We start from the raw sequence: 16,175 nt of genomic DNA on the forward strand, positions 1-16,175 counted from the left end.
GTTCACCCTCCCCCTCCAGAATGCCCTGCAGCCGCTCCGTGACATCCTTGACCCTAGCACCAAGGAGGCAACATACCATCCTGGAGTCACATTTGCGGCCGCAGAAACACCTATCTGTTCCCCTTACAATTGAATCCCCTATCACTATAGCCCTGCCACTCTTCTTCCTCCCCTCCTGTGCAGCAGGGCCACCCGTGGTGCCCCGAACCTGGCTCTTGCTGCTTTCCCCTGATAAGCCATCTCCCCCAACAGTATCTAAAGCAGAATATCTGTTTGAGAGGGAGATGGCCCCAGGGGACTCCTGCTCTACCTGCCTAGTCCTTTTACTCTGCCTGGCGGTCACCCATTTCCTTTCTGCCTGCGTAGTCTTTACCTGCGGTGTGACCACCTCACTGAACTGCTATCCACGATAGTCTCAGCATCGCGGATGCTCCACAGTGAGTCCACCCGCAGCTCCAGCTCCGAAAGACGGTTAGCCAGTAGCTGCAGCTGGACACACTTCCTGCACACATGGTCGCCAAGGACACTGGTAGTGTCCATGACTTCCCACATAGTGCAGGAGGAGCATATCACGGGTGCGAGCTCTGCTGCCATGACTTGCCTTAGACACTCAGACTCTCTTCCCGCTCTAGGTCTCCCCTTTTGTACTGTGCTCACCTCTTGGACTCTCCTGCCTCACCTGTGACGTCGCACAGTAGTTTTCTCTTGTTGTAGGTTTGCTGCTGCTTTTTTCCCCAATCTCAGTCTTCTACTCTCAGGTACACTGCCGCTCTGGGGAAAAAGTCAGGAAAAGCAAGGCAAAGCAGCACCTCCTTCCCCCACTGCACCGAACTCCCACACTCACCGAACTCTCAGCAGCACACTGTGTAGTCCGCACACCGTGCAGTACGCACTGACAGGCCTCTGTATTTCTACAGTTTGTGACTGAGCACATGTTCAGGTGAACTGCAATTAAATCCTGAACCATGACCTTCTGCACTGTGACAAGAAACAACGTGAAAAGGCTGCAGTCCTGAATACAAGACACTGCTGCCTGTAAAATGAACCTGTTAAATTATTGATTGGCAGCTACATTATGCATTAGAGATGCACAGCTCTCTTAACATCGTATCATCTCCTTCTTTCACCTTCTAGTCATAAGAAGATCCCACTGTCCCTGGAAGTGCTCCATTTGTACCAGAACTACAGGAGTGCTTGAGTATCTGACAGGGAACAGTGGGAAATTAATTCATTAAGTGATTTAGGAATTTGTAGTCCATAAATCCCAGTGGTTATCTGTTGCTAAGCAGTCAAGATTACCAACTTTTGTCTATCCAAACGGGATTGGGCATTTAAAAAAATGATATTGGCATGAGTGAAATGAAGACCGATTTTGCACATGCACAACGCAGTTGTGCAAAACATGCCTTCTTTTGTGGGTTCACTTACACCAAGTCTCTGATTCTCACATCTATAATCTTACATCTGCATGCACTTCCCATCAACTATTCCCATTATAAATCCTATGTCTACATTTATAATGGAAACTGCCTATGTAAACAGGTCATATTATAATTACACCCTCCCTCAAGTGGTGCCATTGCAGTTTTCATTATAAAATTCTTATGACTCCATTTAAAATGGAAATATAAAATAAGGACACAATGTAGGACTTTAAAATGGGGACTGAATTACATCACTGCTCCTTAGCGACAGACGCTACGCCTCATTGACAACAACTTGCATTTATAAAGCACCTTTAACGTAGTGAAACATCCCAAGACGCTTCACAGGCGTGTCATCAAACAAAATTTGACAGAGCCACATGAGGAGATATTAGGACAGGTGATCAAAAGCTTGGTCAAAGAGATAAGTTTTAAGGAGCATCTTAAAGGAGGAGAGAGAGTAGAGAGGGAATTCCAGAGCTTAGGGGCTAGGCACGGCTGTCAACGGTGCAGCAATTAAAATCGGGGATGCACATGAGCCCAGAACTGAAGGAGCGCAGAGATCTCGGAGAATTGTAGGGCTGGAAGATGTTACAGAGTTAGGGAGGGGCAAGGCCATGGAGGGATTTGAAAACAAGGATGAGAATTTTTTTTAAAAGAGGCATTGCCGAACCAGGAGCCAAAGTAGGTCAGCGAAAACAGGGGTAATGGTTCAACAGGACATGGTGCAAATTAGGATACGGGCAGCAGAGTTTTGGTTGAGCATCAACAGACAGTGCTCATTGTCAACATGCACGGGCCTCAGCAGTGAGTGTTGACATGCAGAGCACCACAGCTGAGCACAAACCTGTGCTCACCAAACATCCACATGCACTTTCCAGCAGAGGTCACTGAATCGTAATTAGGAATAGGAACCCTAATTTTCCATCTTCCTAGCTCAGGACCAAGGGTCAGGGCACGGGGCACTACAGTGCCACAACTGTTGGCCTGGCCGAGAACTGCTAACTCAGCACAAATTGGGAATCAAACCTGGGACCATCTTGTCTGCATGGTTTATTACTACACTTGGTAGTGCCTTTACCATTAGGCCACAGAGGAGCTGCAATACGATAACTTACAAAACTTGTGGAAGATGGCACATTTACATTGAGAATTCCCACATACACACTCCTCACAGATCAGACCACTCACAGCTGAAGTGTAATTTTGGATTGACTGCATCACTTTCAGTTTAATGTAAAATTTATTTGTAATATGGTGGATAATTTCATGGGCATTTGCATTTTAGAAATCAGAATCTGATCCATTACCAAATGGCTAGTTTTCAATCTTTTCCCATTTGGGCTATTTAAGTATCAGGCTGACAATACAACTCTTAATGGATTCTAATTCTGTACATCACCTTCAGAACAGTTCACAGCTCGATCAGAGTAGATACTCCCTTGTGCATTATTTTAATAAAGTCATAAAGCCACTTAAAATCATTAAGAATAGTACAGAGAGGAATTTCTACCAGTTCAAGTTGTACAAATTGCTTTCATCCTGATGACAGTATTATAAACAGACCTGGCAAAAAGGGAAGCCGTGGATCTTGAACAGAGAGCAAAATGGTTCTTTCATCAGTCTTTCTGCACAGAGGCATTCAAGATATTTCATTCTTCCTCAGCCTCATCCTTTATTTACACATCTATATGTTTGTAGAATCTCCAAGCCTTCAGGTTGCAGTTTTTCAACATGGTACCAAGCTGGTTCCCCGGACCTACCTCATAAGTGTCTGGAAAATCAGTCCCCTGTTCTCGTTCATACATAGCATGCATAGTTTGTTCCCATTTTACAGGCGATACCAGCTGTTTCACTAACAGTTGCTGGATGTGTTTACTGTGCATGTACTTTTTGGCATCCACATTGGAGTAGACAGATATCAGTGGTTTTTCGATACTGATTGTCTTCAGGATTTCCTGGAGTGGCTGAGTTGCCAATTCCATGAGGCGGGTGTGGAAGGCACCGCAGACTGGCAGCAGTTTGGTCCGTAGGAAATGGAACTTTTGGGAATTCTGCTGCAAGAATTCAAGAGCCTGTGAAACGAAAAAAAGTATTTTTTGAGTCACATCACTGGAGGGAACTTTACTCAGAATTTATTCCTTAATAACACTAACAGCCACCTACATCTGAATTAACACACTTTAGTCAGAGTATTTAAATCTACAGAAATTCAAGGACATCTTACACAGATCCCCTCAAACTAGTAAATGCACTGTGTGAAGCTGTAGAGGGAAAATATTTCTAAAGAGGAGGAGGGGGGGGGGAAAGAGGGCATCACAGCTGAGCCTGGTCTTTTCTCCATCTAATATCCACACTTGTGCACTTTCCAATGGTGGTCGCTGGACAGCCGTCGAAAGCAGGAGCCGTGGCTGATTTTCCTCTCTCATTGAGGCAGAGATCAGCTAACTCAGCACTGATCAGAGATTGAACCTGGGACCTTCCAGCTCTGCATGACTTATTAAATTTTTCACTCGCGTTCAAATGTGTAAGAGATTACATTAAAAATATAATTGAACTCTATCGAGTGTTGTGAGTGAACAATGAAGCTAAACAGTTTAGATGAAGAGTAGTCGCATCTGAAAAGGCTAATGGAATGGAACTACTGATTTTGACTCTGAGGGAAACTAGTTATCCTGGTAAAATGAAGGACAGATTATTCTACACTTGGAAACAGAAATGTGAAATGACAATTAGGGAGGTCATTATTTCTGTGTGCTGAAAAATGAAAAATATATTAAAAATTAAATCAGAACTGCAAATGCCCCCACTGCAGTAACTTAACCTACAACAGATAAAGGGCCTGGTGTTTTGGAGTACAAACACAGAGCTTGTCAAAAACAATTTCCCTTTGCTCAAAACTAATAAGAACATAGGATCTTAGGAGTAGGCCATTCAGTCCTTCAAGCCTGTTCCGCCATTCAATGAGATCATGGCTGATCTGTATCCTAACTCCATCCACCCGCCTTAGCTCCATATCCCTTAATACCCTTAGCTAGCAAAACTCTGTCGATTTCAGATTTAAAATTATTAACTGAGCTAGTACCTACAGCTTTTTGTGGGCGAGTGTTCCACACGTCTATCATCCTTTATGTGGAGAAGTGTTTGCTAACTGCTCTCCTGAATGGCCTGGCTCTGATTTTAAGGTTATGTTCCCTTGTCCTAGACTTAGCAAGAACAAAACATTCCTTAACCCTTTTTGATTTTGCCAGTAGTGTTTTTTTAGATGCAATACTTTTCATTGCCATCAGATGGCAACATTGGTTTCGTTTTTACAAAGAGAATGTGTCCCATGTCTAATTTCATTTATACATTTCATTTTGAGGGTATGAAATCCTTTTATTCCCACTTCCCTGGACAGGTCTCACTGATCTGATAGGGGGAGAAAGCCTCTGCCAATGTCCAGCTTAGTAATGGTGATCCACTCAGCAGGGAGGAAGTGTCCTGCTCCTGCACCGTTCAAGTACTGTAACTAATTAATGTTACTGACGGTGTCCACGAAGGGACAACCAAAAGGTCGGACTGTAGCGACCAAGAAAGGCACCATGCTCAAATTGCAGTTACATTTGGACATGAGCATTGTAAAGCTATTTTTAAAAGACATTATTTGTAAGCTTTTCTCAAATAGGTGGACACAATCATCATTTTGTGAAAATGATTGCTCAGCCCTTACTGTCTCTGCAATTCATTTGATTGCAGAATTGTACTTAAATACTGCTTTTCTTTGTGAATTGAAAGATTTTAAATGTCCAACATATTTTTCTTAAATGTTTCAGACATCTAACGTGCTAAAAAATTATAAAATTTCATAACCATATAATATGACACTTCCTTGGTCCAAACACAATCTTGAAATGTTACTTGGACATCACTTTATTCGACCTTAAACCTACACTGACATTTGAGGAAAAAGATTCATTAAGGCTCAGATTCAGTACTTAATCATTTTTAGATTTATATGTGATCCCTCTAAGAAAAAACCCACCTTCCTGCAGCTACTGTAAAGGGCATCACTGCTCACCTGTAAATGTCCGGCAATCACACGCCCATTGGGAAAGAGGTAGTTAGCTACTTCACACACAGGCTCCTCTAGTCCCAGCGACTTACAATGCTCTCGAGCTTCCAGGCAGGCATAGTTGTATCTGGCTTTTGATCGCCCCACAACAGACAACATGCCACTGGGAATGGATTCTGATGCCTCCTGCATAGCCTCTGCCCGCACCTTCACTGCATAGAGAGCTGTGGTGGAAAACAGCACTTGTGAACACGGTTTTCATTTCTAATCGTTCACTTTCATTTCAAGAAGACATTTGGCTGATTTCACCAATACGTTTAGTTAATCAATCTTGAACAGAGGGGTGTATGTGGGGTGGGTCTAAATGCATCAGGGATCATAGAAGAGAGTTAGTACTTACAGGGCAAATATTAAAAGGAACGCCAAGACAAGACAAATATAAAGAATACAGTAAAGCTACAAAAAGGGAGAGTAGAAAGGTTAAAAAGGAGTGTGAGAAAAAATTAAGAAAAAACATAAGAGGGCAATCAATATCCTTTCTATAAGCACATTAATATTAAGAAGATTAAATTCAGGTAGGGCCGTTATGTAATGAAGGAGGCAAGCCTGTATTGGAGATTGTGAGGATGGCAGATATTAAATAAGTAATTGTCTCAGTTTTCAGAGGCGGTGGATATTGAGATTGTAAAACCAAGAGAGGTGGGTGTAATACAGGTAGTGGCAGCTATTATGTAAAGAGAGCTGCTACTAAAGAAGTTACTCAATCTGAAGGTAGGCACAGGGACTTTAATAGTTAACATCCGAAGATCCTGAGGGTAGCCAGGGACGAGAGAGTGTAGGATCTGACTATAACGTTCCAAAATTCTACCCCAAAGAACGAACGAACTTGCATTTACGTAGTGCCTTTCATGACCTCAGAATGTCCCAAAGAATTTCACAGCCAATGAAGGACTTTTGAAGTGTAGGGAAATGCAGCAGTCAATTTGTGCATAAAAAGTCCCACAAACAGCAATGAGATAAATGACGAATTAAACTGTTTTAGTGATGTTGCTTGAGGGATAAATGTTGGCCAGGACACTGGGAGAACTCCTCTGCTCTTCTTCGAATAGTGCCATGGAATTTTGTTACATCCACCCGCGAGGGCAGATGGCACCCCAGTTTAACGTCTCATCCAGAAGGCACCTCTGACATTACAGCACTCCCTCAGTACTGTACTGGAATGTCAGCCTGGATTATTAGCTCGAGTGCTGGGGTGGGACTTAAACCAACAACCTCTTGACTCAGAGGCGAAAGTGTTACCACTGAGCCAAGGCCGACAATTAAAGAGGACTGAAGGTGGCAAATGTGACTCCTCTCTTCAAAAAAAAAAGACAAGACGACAGGAAATTATAAGTTACTTCAGTTGTGAGTAAACTACTAGAGGCTAGAATACAGGATGAAATTACTAAACACTTGGAGAATTACGAGTTATTCAGAGCTAGTCAGGACGGATTAATGAAAAAAGCCTATGTTTGACCATAGAAATCTTAGAAGAAATGAGAGAGGATAAAGGAAATGCAATGGCTGTGATTTATGTGAATTTTCAAAAAACATTTGACAAGGTAGCACATAAGAGAAATGGGCAAAGATATGGCAATTAGAATTAAGGAGAAAGAACAGTGAATGGATTTGTGTGGGGGGGGTGTGAATAGATAGGCTAGCAGGATGGGCAGATAGGTGGCAGTTCAATGCAGAAAAATATGAAGAATAGAATAGAAAAATATTTTAAATGGAGTGGAGAGCAGTTGGATCTTGGAATGCAGATCTACAGGCCATTAAAAGGTGGCAGGGCAAGTAGATCAGACCATAAAAATGCAAACAGAATTCTTGTTTATTATAAAATCTAGGAGCATGAAATATAAAAGTAAGGAAGTTACATTGAACTTGTACAAGGCCTTAGTTAGGCCACAGTTGGGGGTTTTGTGAACAGTTTTGAGCATTCGTTAAATGGAGGATATAAAAGCAACAAAACAAGAGCAGCATAGATCCTTCATCAGAACTCAAAACGGGAAGGTAAGAGAGCCTCTTAATGGAATGAGCAAAACCAACTATCAGGAATGCTGACTCCAGTCACGGAGAGCAGTTAATGGGGCTAAACGACCAGCAAACTGGTTTTACTGAAAAGCTGGTAATACTGGATAATATACAAAGATTTCAGTGCGTCAATGAAAAGCCATCAAATGAACAAAAGTTTGCAAAATGTAGTCAAGTAAGGCAGTGAAAGAACATTGGAAAGGTACAGAGAGGAAAAAAAAGAGGAAATTACAAGTGAAAAAAAAATACAAATACAGGATATCTGAAATAAATAGAAAATTCTGGATACACACAGCAGGTTCACCAACCCCCAGAAAGAGAAGTGACAGCTCACCTACCCAGGAGCAGGACCCACAATAGAACTGCGTCCCCATTCCCAGATGCTGATACACCTCGCCAGCACCCAGTGCTTCCAAGAAAATAGGGGAGATAACTAAAACCTGAAGTTGCTGAAGTCAGTTTTCAGATCAGAGGGTTGCAGAATGCCCAAAAGAAAAATTAGACACTGTTAGATACTATTCCATTTAAAATCTTACCATTTAAGTTAGGGCACTGAACGTACTCTGAGTGGGGGACTTCAATGTTCATCACCAAGGGTGGCTCGGTAGCACCACTACTGACTGAGTTCTGAAGGACATAGCTGCCAGACTGGGCCTGCAGCAGGTGGTGAGTGAACCAACACGAGGGAAAAACCTACTTGACCTCGTCCTCACCAATCTAACTGTCGCAGATGCATCTGTCCATGACAGTATTGGTAGGAGTGACCACCGCACAGTCCTCGCGGAGACAAAGTCCCGTCTTCGCACTGAGGACACCAACCAACGTGTTATGTGGCACCATCACCGTGCTAAATTGGATAGATTCAGAACAGATCTAGCAGCTCAAAACTGGGCATCCATGAGGTGCTGTGGGCCATCAGCAGCAGCAGAATTGTATTCCAGCACAATCTGTAACCTCATGGCCCGGCATATTCCTCACTCTACCATTACCAACAATCCAGGGGATTAACCCTGGTTCAATGAGGAGTGTAGAAGAGCATGCCAGGCGTACCTAAAAATGAGGTGCCAACCTGGTGAAGCTACCACTCAGGGTTATATGCATGCTAAACAGCAGAAGCAACATGCTATAGACAGAGCTAAGTGATTTCACAACCAACGGATCAGATCAAAGCTCTGCAGTCCTGCCATATCCAGTTGTGAATGGTGGTGGACAATTAAACAACTAACGGGAGGAGGAGGCTCTGTAAACATCCCCATCCTCAATGATGGCGGAGTCCAGCACATGAGTGCAAAAGACAAGGCTGAAGCGTTTGCAACCATCTTCAGCCAGAAGTGCCGAGTGGATGATCCATCTCGGCCTCCTCCCGATATCCCCATCATCACAGAAGCCAGTCTTCAGCCAATTCGATTCACTCCACGTGATATCAAGAAACGGCTGAGTGCACTGGATACAGCAAAGGCAATGGGCCCCAACAACATCCCAGCTGTAGTGCTGAAGATTCGTGCTCCACAACTAGCTGCGCCTCTAGCCAAACTGTTCCAGTACAGCTACAACACTGCATATACCCGACAATGTGGAAAATTGCCCAGGTATGTCCTGTCCACAAAAAACAGGACAAATCCAATCCAGCCAATTACTGTCCCATCAGTCTACTCTCAATCATCAGCAAAGTGATGGAAGGTGTCGTCAACAGTGCTATCAAGCAGCACTTACTCACCAATAACCTGCTCACTGATGCTCAGTTTGGGTTCCGCCAGGACCACTCGGCTCCAAACCTCATTACAGCCTTGGTCCAAACATGGACAAAAGAGCTGAATTCCAAAGGTGAGGTGAGAGTGACTGCCCTTGACATCAAGGCAGCATTTGACCAAGTGTGGCACCAAGGAGCCCTAGTAAAATTTAAGTCAATGGGAATCAGGGGGAAAACTCTCCAGTGGCTGGAGTCATACCTAGCACAAAGGAAGATGGTAGTGGTTGTTGGAGGCCAATCATCTCAGCCCCAGGACATTGCTGCAGGAGTTCCTCAGGGCAGTGTCCTAAGCCCAACCATCTTCAGCTGCTTCATCAATGACCTTCCCTCCATCATAAGGTCAGAAATGGGGATGTTCGCTGATGATTGCAGTGTTCAGTTCCATTCACAACCCCTCAGATAATGAAGCAGTCCGTGCCCGCATGCAGCAAGACCTGGACAACATCCAGGCTTGAGCTCATAAGCGGCAAGTAACATTCGTGCCAGACAATGACCATCGCCAACAAGAGAGGGTCTAACCACCTTCCCTTGACATTCAACAGCATTACCATCGCCAAATCCCCCACCATCAACATCCTGGGGGTCACCATTGACCAGAAACTTAACTGGACCAGCCACATAAATACTTTGGCTATAAGAGCAGGTCAGAGGCTGGGTATTCTCCGGCGAGTGACTCACCTCCTGACGCCCCAAAGCCTTTCTACCATCTACAAGGCACAAGTCAGGAGTGTGATGGAATACTCTCCACTTGCCTGGATGAGTACAGCTCCAACAACACTCAAGACGCTCAACACCATCCAGGACAAAGCAGCCCGCTTGATTGGCACCCCATCCACCACCCTAAACATTCACTCCCTTCCTTCACCACTGGCGCACTGTGGCGCAGTGTGTCCCATCTACAGGATGCACTGCATCTCGCCAAGGCTTCTTCAACAGCACCTCCCAAACCAGTGACCTCTACCACCTAGAAGGACAAGGGCAGCAGGCACATGGGAACACCACCACCTGCACGTTCCCCTCCATGTCACACACCATCCCGACTTGGAAATATATCGCCATTCCTTCATCGTCACTGGGTCAAAATCCTGGAACTCCCTTCCCAACAGCACTTTGGGAGAACCTTCACCACACGGACTGCAGCGGTTCAAGAAGGCGGCTCACCACCACCTTCTCAAGGGCAATTAGGGATGGACAATAAATGCTGGCCTCGCCAGCGACACCCACATCCCATGAACGAATAAAAAAAAAGACACTCTCCTCCTTTAAGTCACTCCTTAAAACCTACATCTTTGACCAAGCTTTTGGTCATCTCTCCTAATATCTCTTTATGTGGCTCGGAGTCAAATTTTGTCTGATAAAGCTCCTGTGAAACGCTTTGGGATAATTTACTACGTTAAAAGTGCTATATAAATGCAAGTCGTTGTTGTTCTTGAAACTTGCCTGCAGCTTGGATGGAACATTGTAGATGGAGATGTCAGAGTGGGAATGGGAGGAGTGGTAGCTCCACGAAGATATAAAAAGATGAGGAACAACAATCAGGGCCATCAGTGCCTTTCCCATCCGACACTGCAACCATGCATCACTTGCCCCTATTTTTATCTCTTTCCAGCTTTTCAATTAAACCTTTTTGCTGGCCATTTAACCCATTGACTCTCTGTGACAAGAGTCAGCATTCCTGACTCTTGACTTCTACCTATTGTTCTCCCTACCTTTCCCACCCTCCTCCTCTTTCTCCTCCTCCCCTCCAATTTTGTTCAGTCCTATTAAGGGGCTCTCTTATCTGCCAGTTTCGAGCTCTGTTGAAGGAGTCACACTTGAAACTTTAACCAGCATTTTCTCTGCGTAGATGTTGATGGGCCTGGTCTGCATTTCCAGCTTTTCCATTTTTAAATCATATTTCCAATTTTTAAAAAATTGTTTCATATCATTATCTTCAGTCACTCATTTGTATTTTGACTTTCTGAACTGAGGTAGGACTCTTCCTAAAAGTTGTGCTTGGGAATCTCATTAATGCAGCACTATCAGTGTTTTGGATCCCTCTTTCTTAGCCTCACCTTCAGCAAAGTCCATTGCACCTGCAAAGACCAGGGCAGCAAACTCTCCCACACTGAATCCTGCAGCTCCAACACACTTCTCGACTGCCTGAAGACATAGAAAGACAGTTGGAATCACTTAGCAACATTAAAAACACTAACCCACAATAGATGGTGCAGCGCGAGTTACAAATATCTACACAGTCCCAGGTCCGAAATTAACTGCTAGTTCCCTTACAAACCAAAACCAACTGTTGACCGGAAGTCACCGGTTAACGGTTTTAGCTTAGTACACAGAGGAAGAGTCAATTCTCTCTTAATTCTCAATTCGCTTTATTAACGTTATTAGATCATGTACATACCGCTTATACGTCTAGTTAGATATAGGCATGTAGTTTACAGCAGGTTATACAGGTTTATACTCAAACTAGGATTTAAACGCACACCCACTAGGTTTCCTTAGTAATACTCCCCGAGTATCAGGCTTTAAACGCACACCCACTAGGTTTTCTGACGACACTCCCAGAGTGGTCCCAGAATAGAAAGGATATTATATTACCCGGAAAAGAGAGATGCTGCTGGCCAGGCAATTCTCCCTCTTACTCCCGACGTCGTCTCTACGTCCTTGACGCAGGGTTCCTACTTCCACGAGGGTTAGTTTCCAGAGTCTCCCAGAGTCTCCTTCACAAACAAAGACACACCAACAAAAACACACACACACACACACACACACACTCTCTCTCTCTCTCTCTTGCTCACAAACAAACAAAGACACACACTGAGCCCAAGCCAGCAACTCCTCAGTTTTTATTCCCCAAGTCTGTCTTTTCGAACAATGCTGTCTTCTCCGGTTGGCTCAGAGTTGCTGGAGTGACCGATGTCATCCCCTGATTGGCTCTGTTCCAAGAGCTCAGGTAGCATCACCGTTTCTTTGTCTCTGTAAGAAGCAGAACGAATTCAAACCGGTTCTGGCCAGTTCAGACCAGTGACTGAACTCCAGGTCACCTCAGTTCAAAAGGTCAGTGTCTTTGTTAGCACTTTGAATTCAGCTCAGCAGTCTTCTGCAGCCTCTGGCCAACACAACAAACGACTGCCTCCCCCACTACATGTTCGTAAATCAGCCCAAACCCATTATTTATTTGTCTAGGTGGCATTGAGCCTTACAGACCAGCTAAGACGCAGGATTAATCTCCAGTCCTATGCTCAGTTAGCCAATCTCAGCAGAGGTAGGAACAGAAATACTGGTTTTAGCAACTCAGGCTAAGAAAGGGGAAATAATTAGCTCGAGTTCATGCTCCTGATTGTTCTACAGTAACCCTGGCTGAAAAGTATGCACGTGGCATTGAGTGTGGACAGGATCAGGCTCAGCTGTGATGTTCATCACCTTTGAATAGCCTGGCTGACATTCACAATCTAGACTCATACATGAAGAACAGCCACTCGAGTGAGATACCTGAGGATGCACATGGGATTATACCCAGCAAGATTCACTGCTTTCAGGAGAAATGGGGGGAAAACTGGCTACCTGGGCAACATATTAGAGAGCTGCAGCAAGGACCAGAAAGCCAAACCTTCCCCCTCACTCAAAGACAGTGAGTTGTTGACCTCAGCCAGGTAAACATAATGCACAACAGACGGAGGAAGAGGGCCACTTTATGTTGCATTGCTGCATAAACTGGCTGCTAAGTAGCATTTGTAAAGATCCTACTGACACCTGGGCATGTGTTCACACAGACCTCAATCTCACCATGGGGCAATATAAGGAAGAGAAATGCAAAAACACAAGTTTCTCAGACGGGGAAGAAGGAAGAGCCCCACAACCTTGTGTACCCTGTCCAACAGAATTACCTGTAACATGTGTGCTCCTGACCTGAAGCATGTTAAATTATTCTACAACTATAACAATAGCTTGCATTTATATAGTGCTTTTAACGTAGTAAAACGTTCCAAGGCATTTCACAGGAGCATAATCAGACAAAATTTGACAGTCACATGAGGAAGTATTAGGACAGGTGATCAAAAGCTTTGTCAAAGAGGTAGGTTTTAAGGAGCATCTTAAAAGGAGAGAGGTACAGAGGTTTAGGGAGGGAATTCCAGAGCTAGGGCCTAGGCAGCTGAATACTCAGTCATCAATAGTGGAGCCATTAAAAATCGGTGATGCACAAGAGTCCAGAATTAGAGAAGCGCAGAGGTCTCGGAGGGTTATAGGTTAGAGATAGGGAGGGATTTGAAAACAAGGATGAGAATTTTAAAATCGAGCGGTTCCCGGACTGTGAGCCAGCGAGCACAGGGGTGATCAGTGAATAGAACTTGGTACAAGTTAGGATACGGACAGCAGAGTTTTGGATGAGCTCAAGTTTACCGAGGGTGCAAGGTGGGAAGCCGGCCAGGAGTGAATTGGAATAGTCAAGTCTAGAAGTAACAAAGGCATGGATGAGGGTTTCAGCAGCAGATGAGCTGAGGCAGGGCAGAGGCAGGCAACGTTACTGAGGTGGAATTGGCAATCTTGTTGAAGAGGAGGATTATGGCATTGGAAGTGCAGCTCACGGGCAAACAGGACACCATGGATGGGTCTGGTTCAGCCTCAGACAGTGATCAGAGAGAACAACGGAGTCGGTGGCCAGGGAACGGAGTTTGTGGCAGGGACCGAAGACAATGGCTTTGGTCTTCCCAATAATTAACTGGAGAAAATTTCTGCTCGTCCAATACTGGATGACGGATAAACAGGAGGGGGCATCTCTTATGCCATCAAAGTACCTTCCTGTCAATGCTGAGTTGAGATTAGAGGTAACTCCACACTCCCAGAAGTGTGGGTCACAGTCAAGAGCTACAACACCATAGCCCCAAATCTCCAAACCACGCTCCCTGCAAGTGTGGCTCCCCATCGGGAGTGAAGGATTGCAGATTTACAACTACTATATTGATGCGAAAACCAGTGTGGGTGGCATTTCTCTCAAATATTATTTTTTAAAAATGTGTTATTGGTTTGTTTGCAATGCTTGGTTTTCTTGAAATAAAAAGGTAAAAAAAAAAGTAGTTTATGGCAAAAAAAGTGATTTAAAATACAACTACATGGATTGCACTTACATCGGGGTTTTCATGATGTAGCCTTTCCACCGCTGCCAAGGACGTGACAAAAACGGCCGGCTGACAGTGAAGGGTTTTATTTAACTCTCCCTGCGGTCCATTCACACACAAAGACAGCAGGTCGTAGCCCAGAATCTTTTCGGCGGCCGCGAACATTTGCTTGACGTTGTCGTATTTCTGGAGACCTTTTCCCATCCCGACGAACTGACTCCCCTGGCCGGGGAACAGGAGCAGCGAGGTCTGCCTGGGGCAGCATTTCGCGGGTTTTTTAGCCCGAGGTTCGCTCGGGTCCTGCCCGGTTGGTTTTAACATTTCCGCGATGTCCGGGGGAGTGAGGTTTCCGTGGCCGGGGGGCGGCGGCTGAGGAAAGGAGCCCGAGAGTTCCCTGTAGTGAGCGGGGGCCGTGACAGCCGCCGCTTCCAGCCAGTGCCTCGCATTGCTGCCAAACACACGGAGTGCCATGTTAGTAAGAGGAGTGACCTTTTAGCAGCGACTGCACTCAATGCATTTTTTTTCCAAAGGCTGCAAGACTGAAAGTTCAAGCAGTATTTGAGGAGGAAACAAACCCAACCTTCCAGCGGCTGCTTCTTTACCTTTTATCTTCCACTTAAAAGTCTAACCCACTCGGACCTCAACAACACGTTTGTTCAGAGACAATCTCCTACAACACGTTTTCGCCTCCGACCTCACTGCAGAGCATCACATTCATGGACACAGCGGAAATCAGGGTTGGTGCAGCTTAGTTCCTGGATGAACACGAACTCTTATAAAGAAACCGTATCACTCCTCTACAGCCTTTGGAGAAAATTGTCTCTGCCACAAGCAGAAATCGGTTCAACATTGAGTCTACTAAAACCCCAGACCTCTTACAACTTCAGCCGTAGCTATTTTGACACTATTCATGGAGTACTAATGTCACCCATTTTTAATTCTGTATTCCACAAATACAACTGCCCCTTTCTTGTTTGGTATTAATCTATGAATTTCACTAATTTGCTTTAAATTTCTGAACCCAAGTCATTTATGTAAATTAAAAACAGGAGGGGTTCTAACACCCATTCTGCCCGCACTTCGTATCTCACCTCCACCCTGGGATACCTGCTCCAACATCTGCTGCTTTCTACCCTCTCTCAAATATTTTGTAAGTCAGAAATCACTTATGTTATGGTAATGGAAGCACAGAGGTTGAGAGTTCATAATCCTACCATGGCAGATTGTGATACTAAACTCATTTTAGCCGTGCAAATTGCTGGAAAAACCCAATTGGTTCACTAATGTTCGGTCTGGCCTACACGAGTCTTCAATCTCACACTATATGGTTGATTCTTAATGCCTCAGGGCGACTAGGGCTGGGTAATAAATATTGCCTGGACACTATCGCTCACACCCTAAGAACAAATGAAAAAACTAACAAAACTATGTTTAATTAAAATGAAAACGTTTTTGCTCTTTTCAGATGTTGACCAACCTGCTGGACATTCTCATTTTGTTTTTATTTCAGATTTACAGCCTTTTTTTTAATGTTTCATCAAATTCCACAAAAAGAGAAACCCAGAAAGGACCAACTATTTACTCGACCGCCATCGCGTTCTTATTTTCTCCAAGAAACGGTTTATTACTGAGGACAGTTTTAGCAGTAACACTTCGTGTCCTCACTTCCGGAGGAAGTGCGTCGCTGGAAATCACTCTATTAGAATCAGCAGACGGCCGGGAAATGGATGAATGACAGCGAGGTGGGGCGGGGACTCCTGTCT

The 16,175-nt window shown here is 44.5% G+C and overlaps 1 protein-coding gene across 1 annotated transcript; it reads right to left on the reverse strand.

Annotated features, from left to right (window-relative positions):
- Positions 1 to 2,648: 2,648 nt before the first annotated feature.
- Positions 2,649 to 15,292, reverse strand: mcat (malonyl CoA:ACP acyltransferase (mitochondrial)). Its single transcript, XM_068000076.1, has 4 exons — positions 14,422 to 15,292; positions 11,356 to 11,443; positions 5,485 to 5,702; positions 2,649 to 3,499 (listed from the first exon to the last, which is right to left on the reverse strand). Exons 1-4 carry the CDS (start codon positions 14,881 to 14,883, stop codon positions 3,104 to 3,106), a joined length of 1,164 nt encoding a protein of 387 aa, XP_067856177.1. The 5' UTR covers positions 14,884 to 15,292; the 3' UTR covers positions 2,649 to 3,103.
- Positions 15,293 to 16,175: the final 883 nt, after the last annotated feature.

The sequence above is a fragment of the Heptranchias perlo genome, chromosome 18, assembly GCF_035084215.1.
Source record: "Heptranchias perlo isolate sHepPer1 chromosome 18, sHepPer1.hap1, whole genome shotgun sequence".
Lineage (NCBI taxonomy): Eukaryota > Metazoa > Chordata > Chondrichthyes > Hexanchiformes > Hexanchidae > Heptranchias > Heptranchias perlo.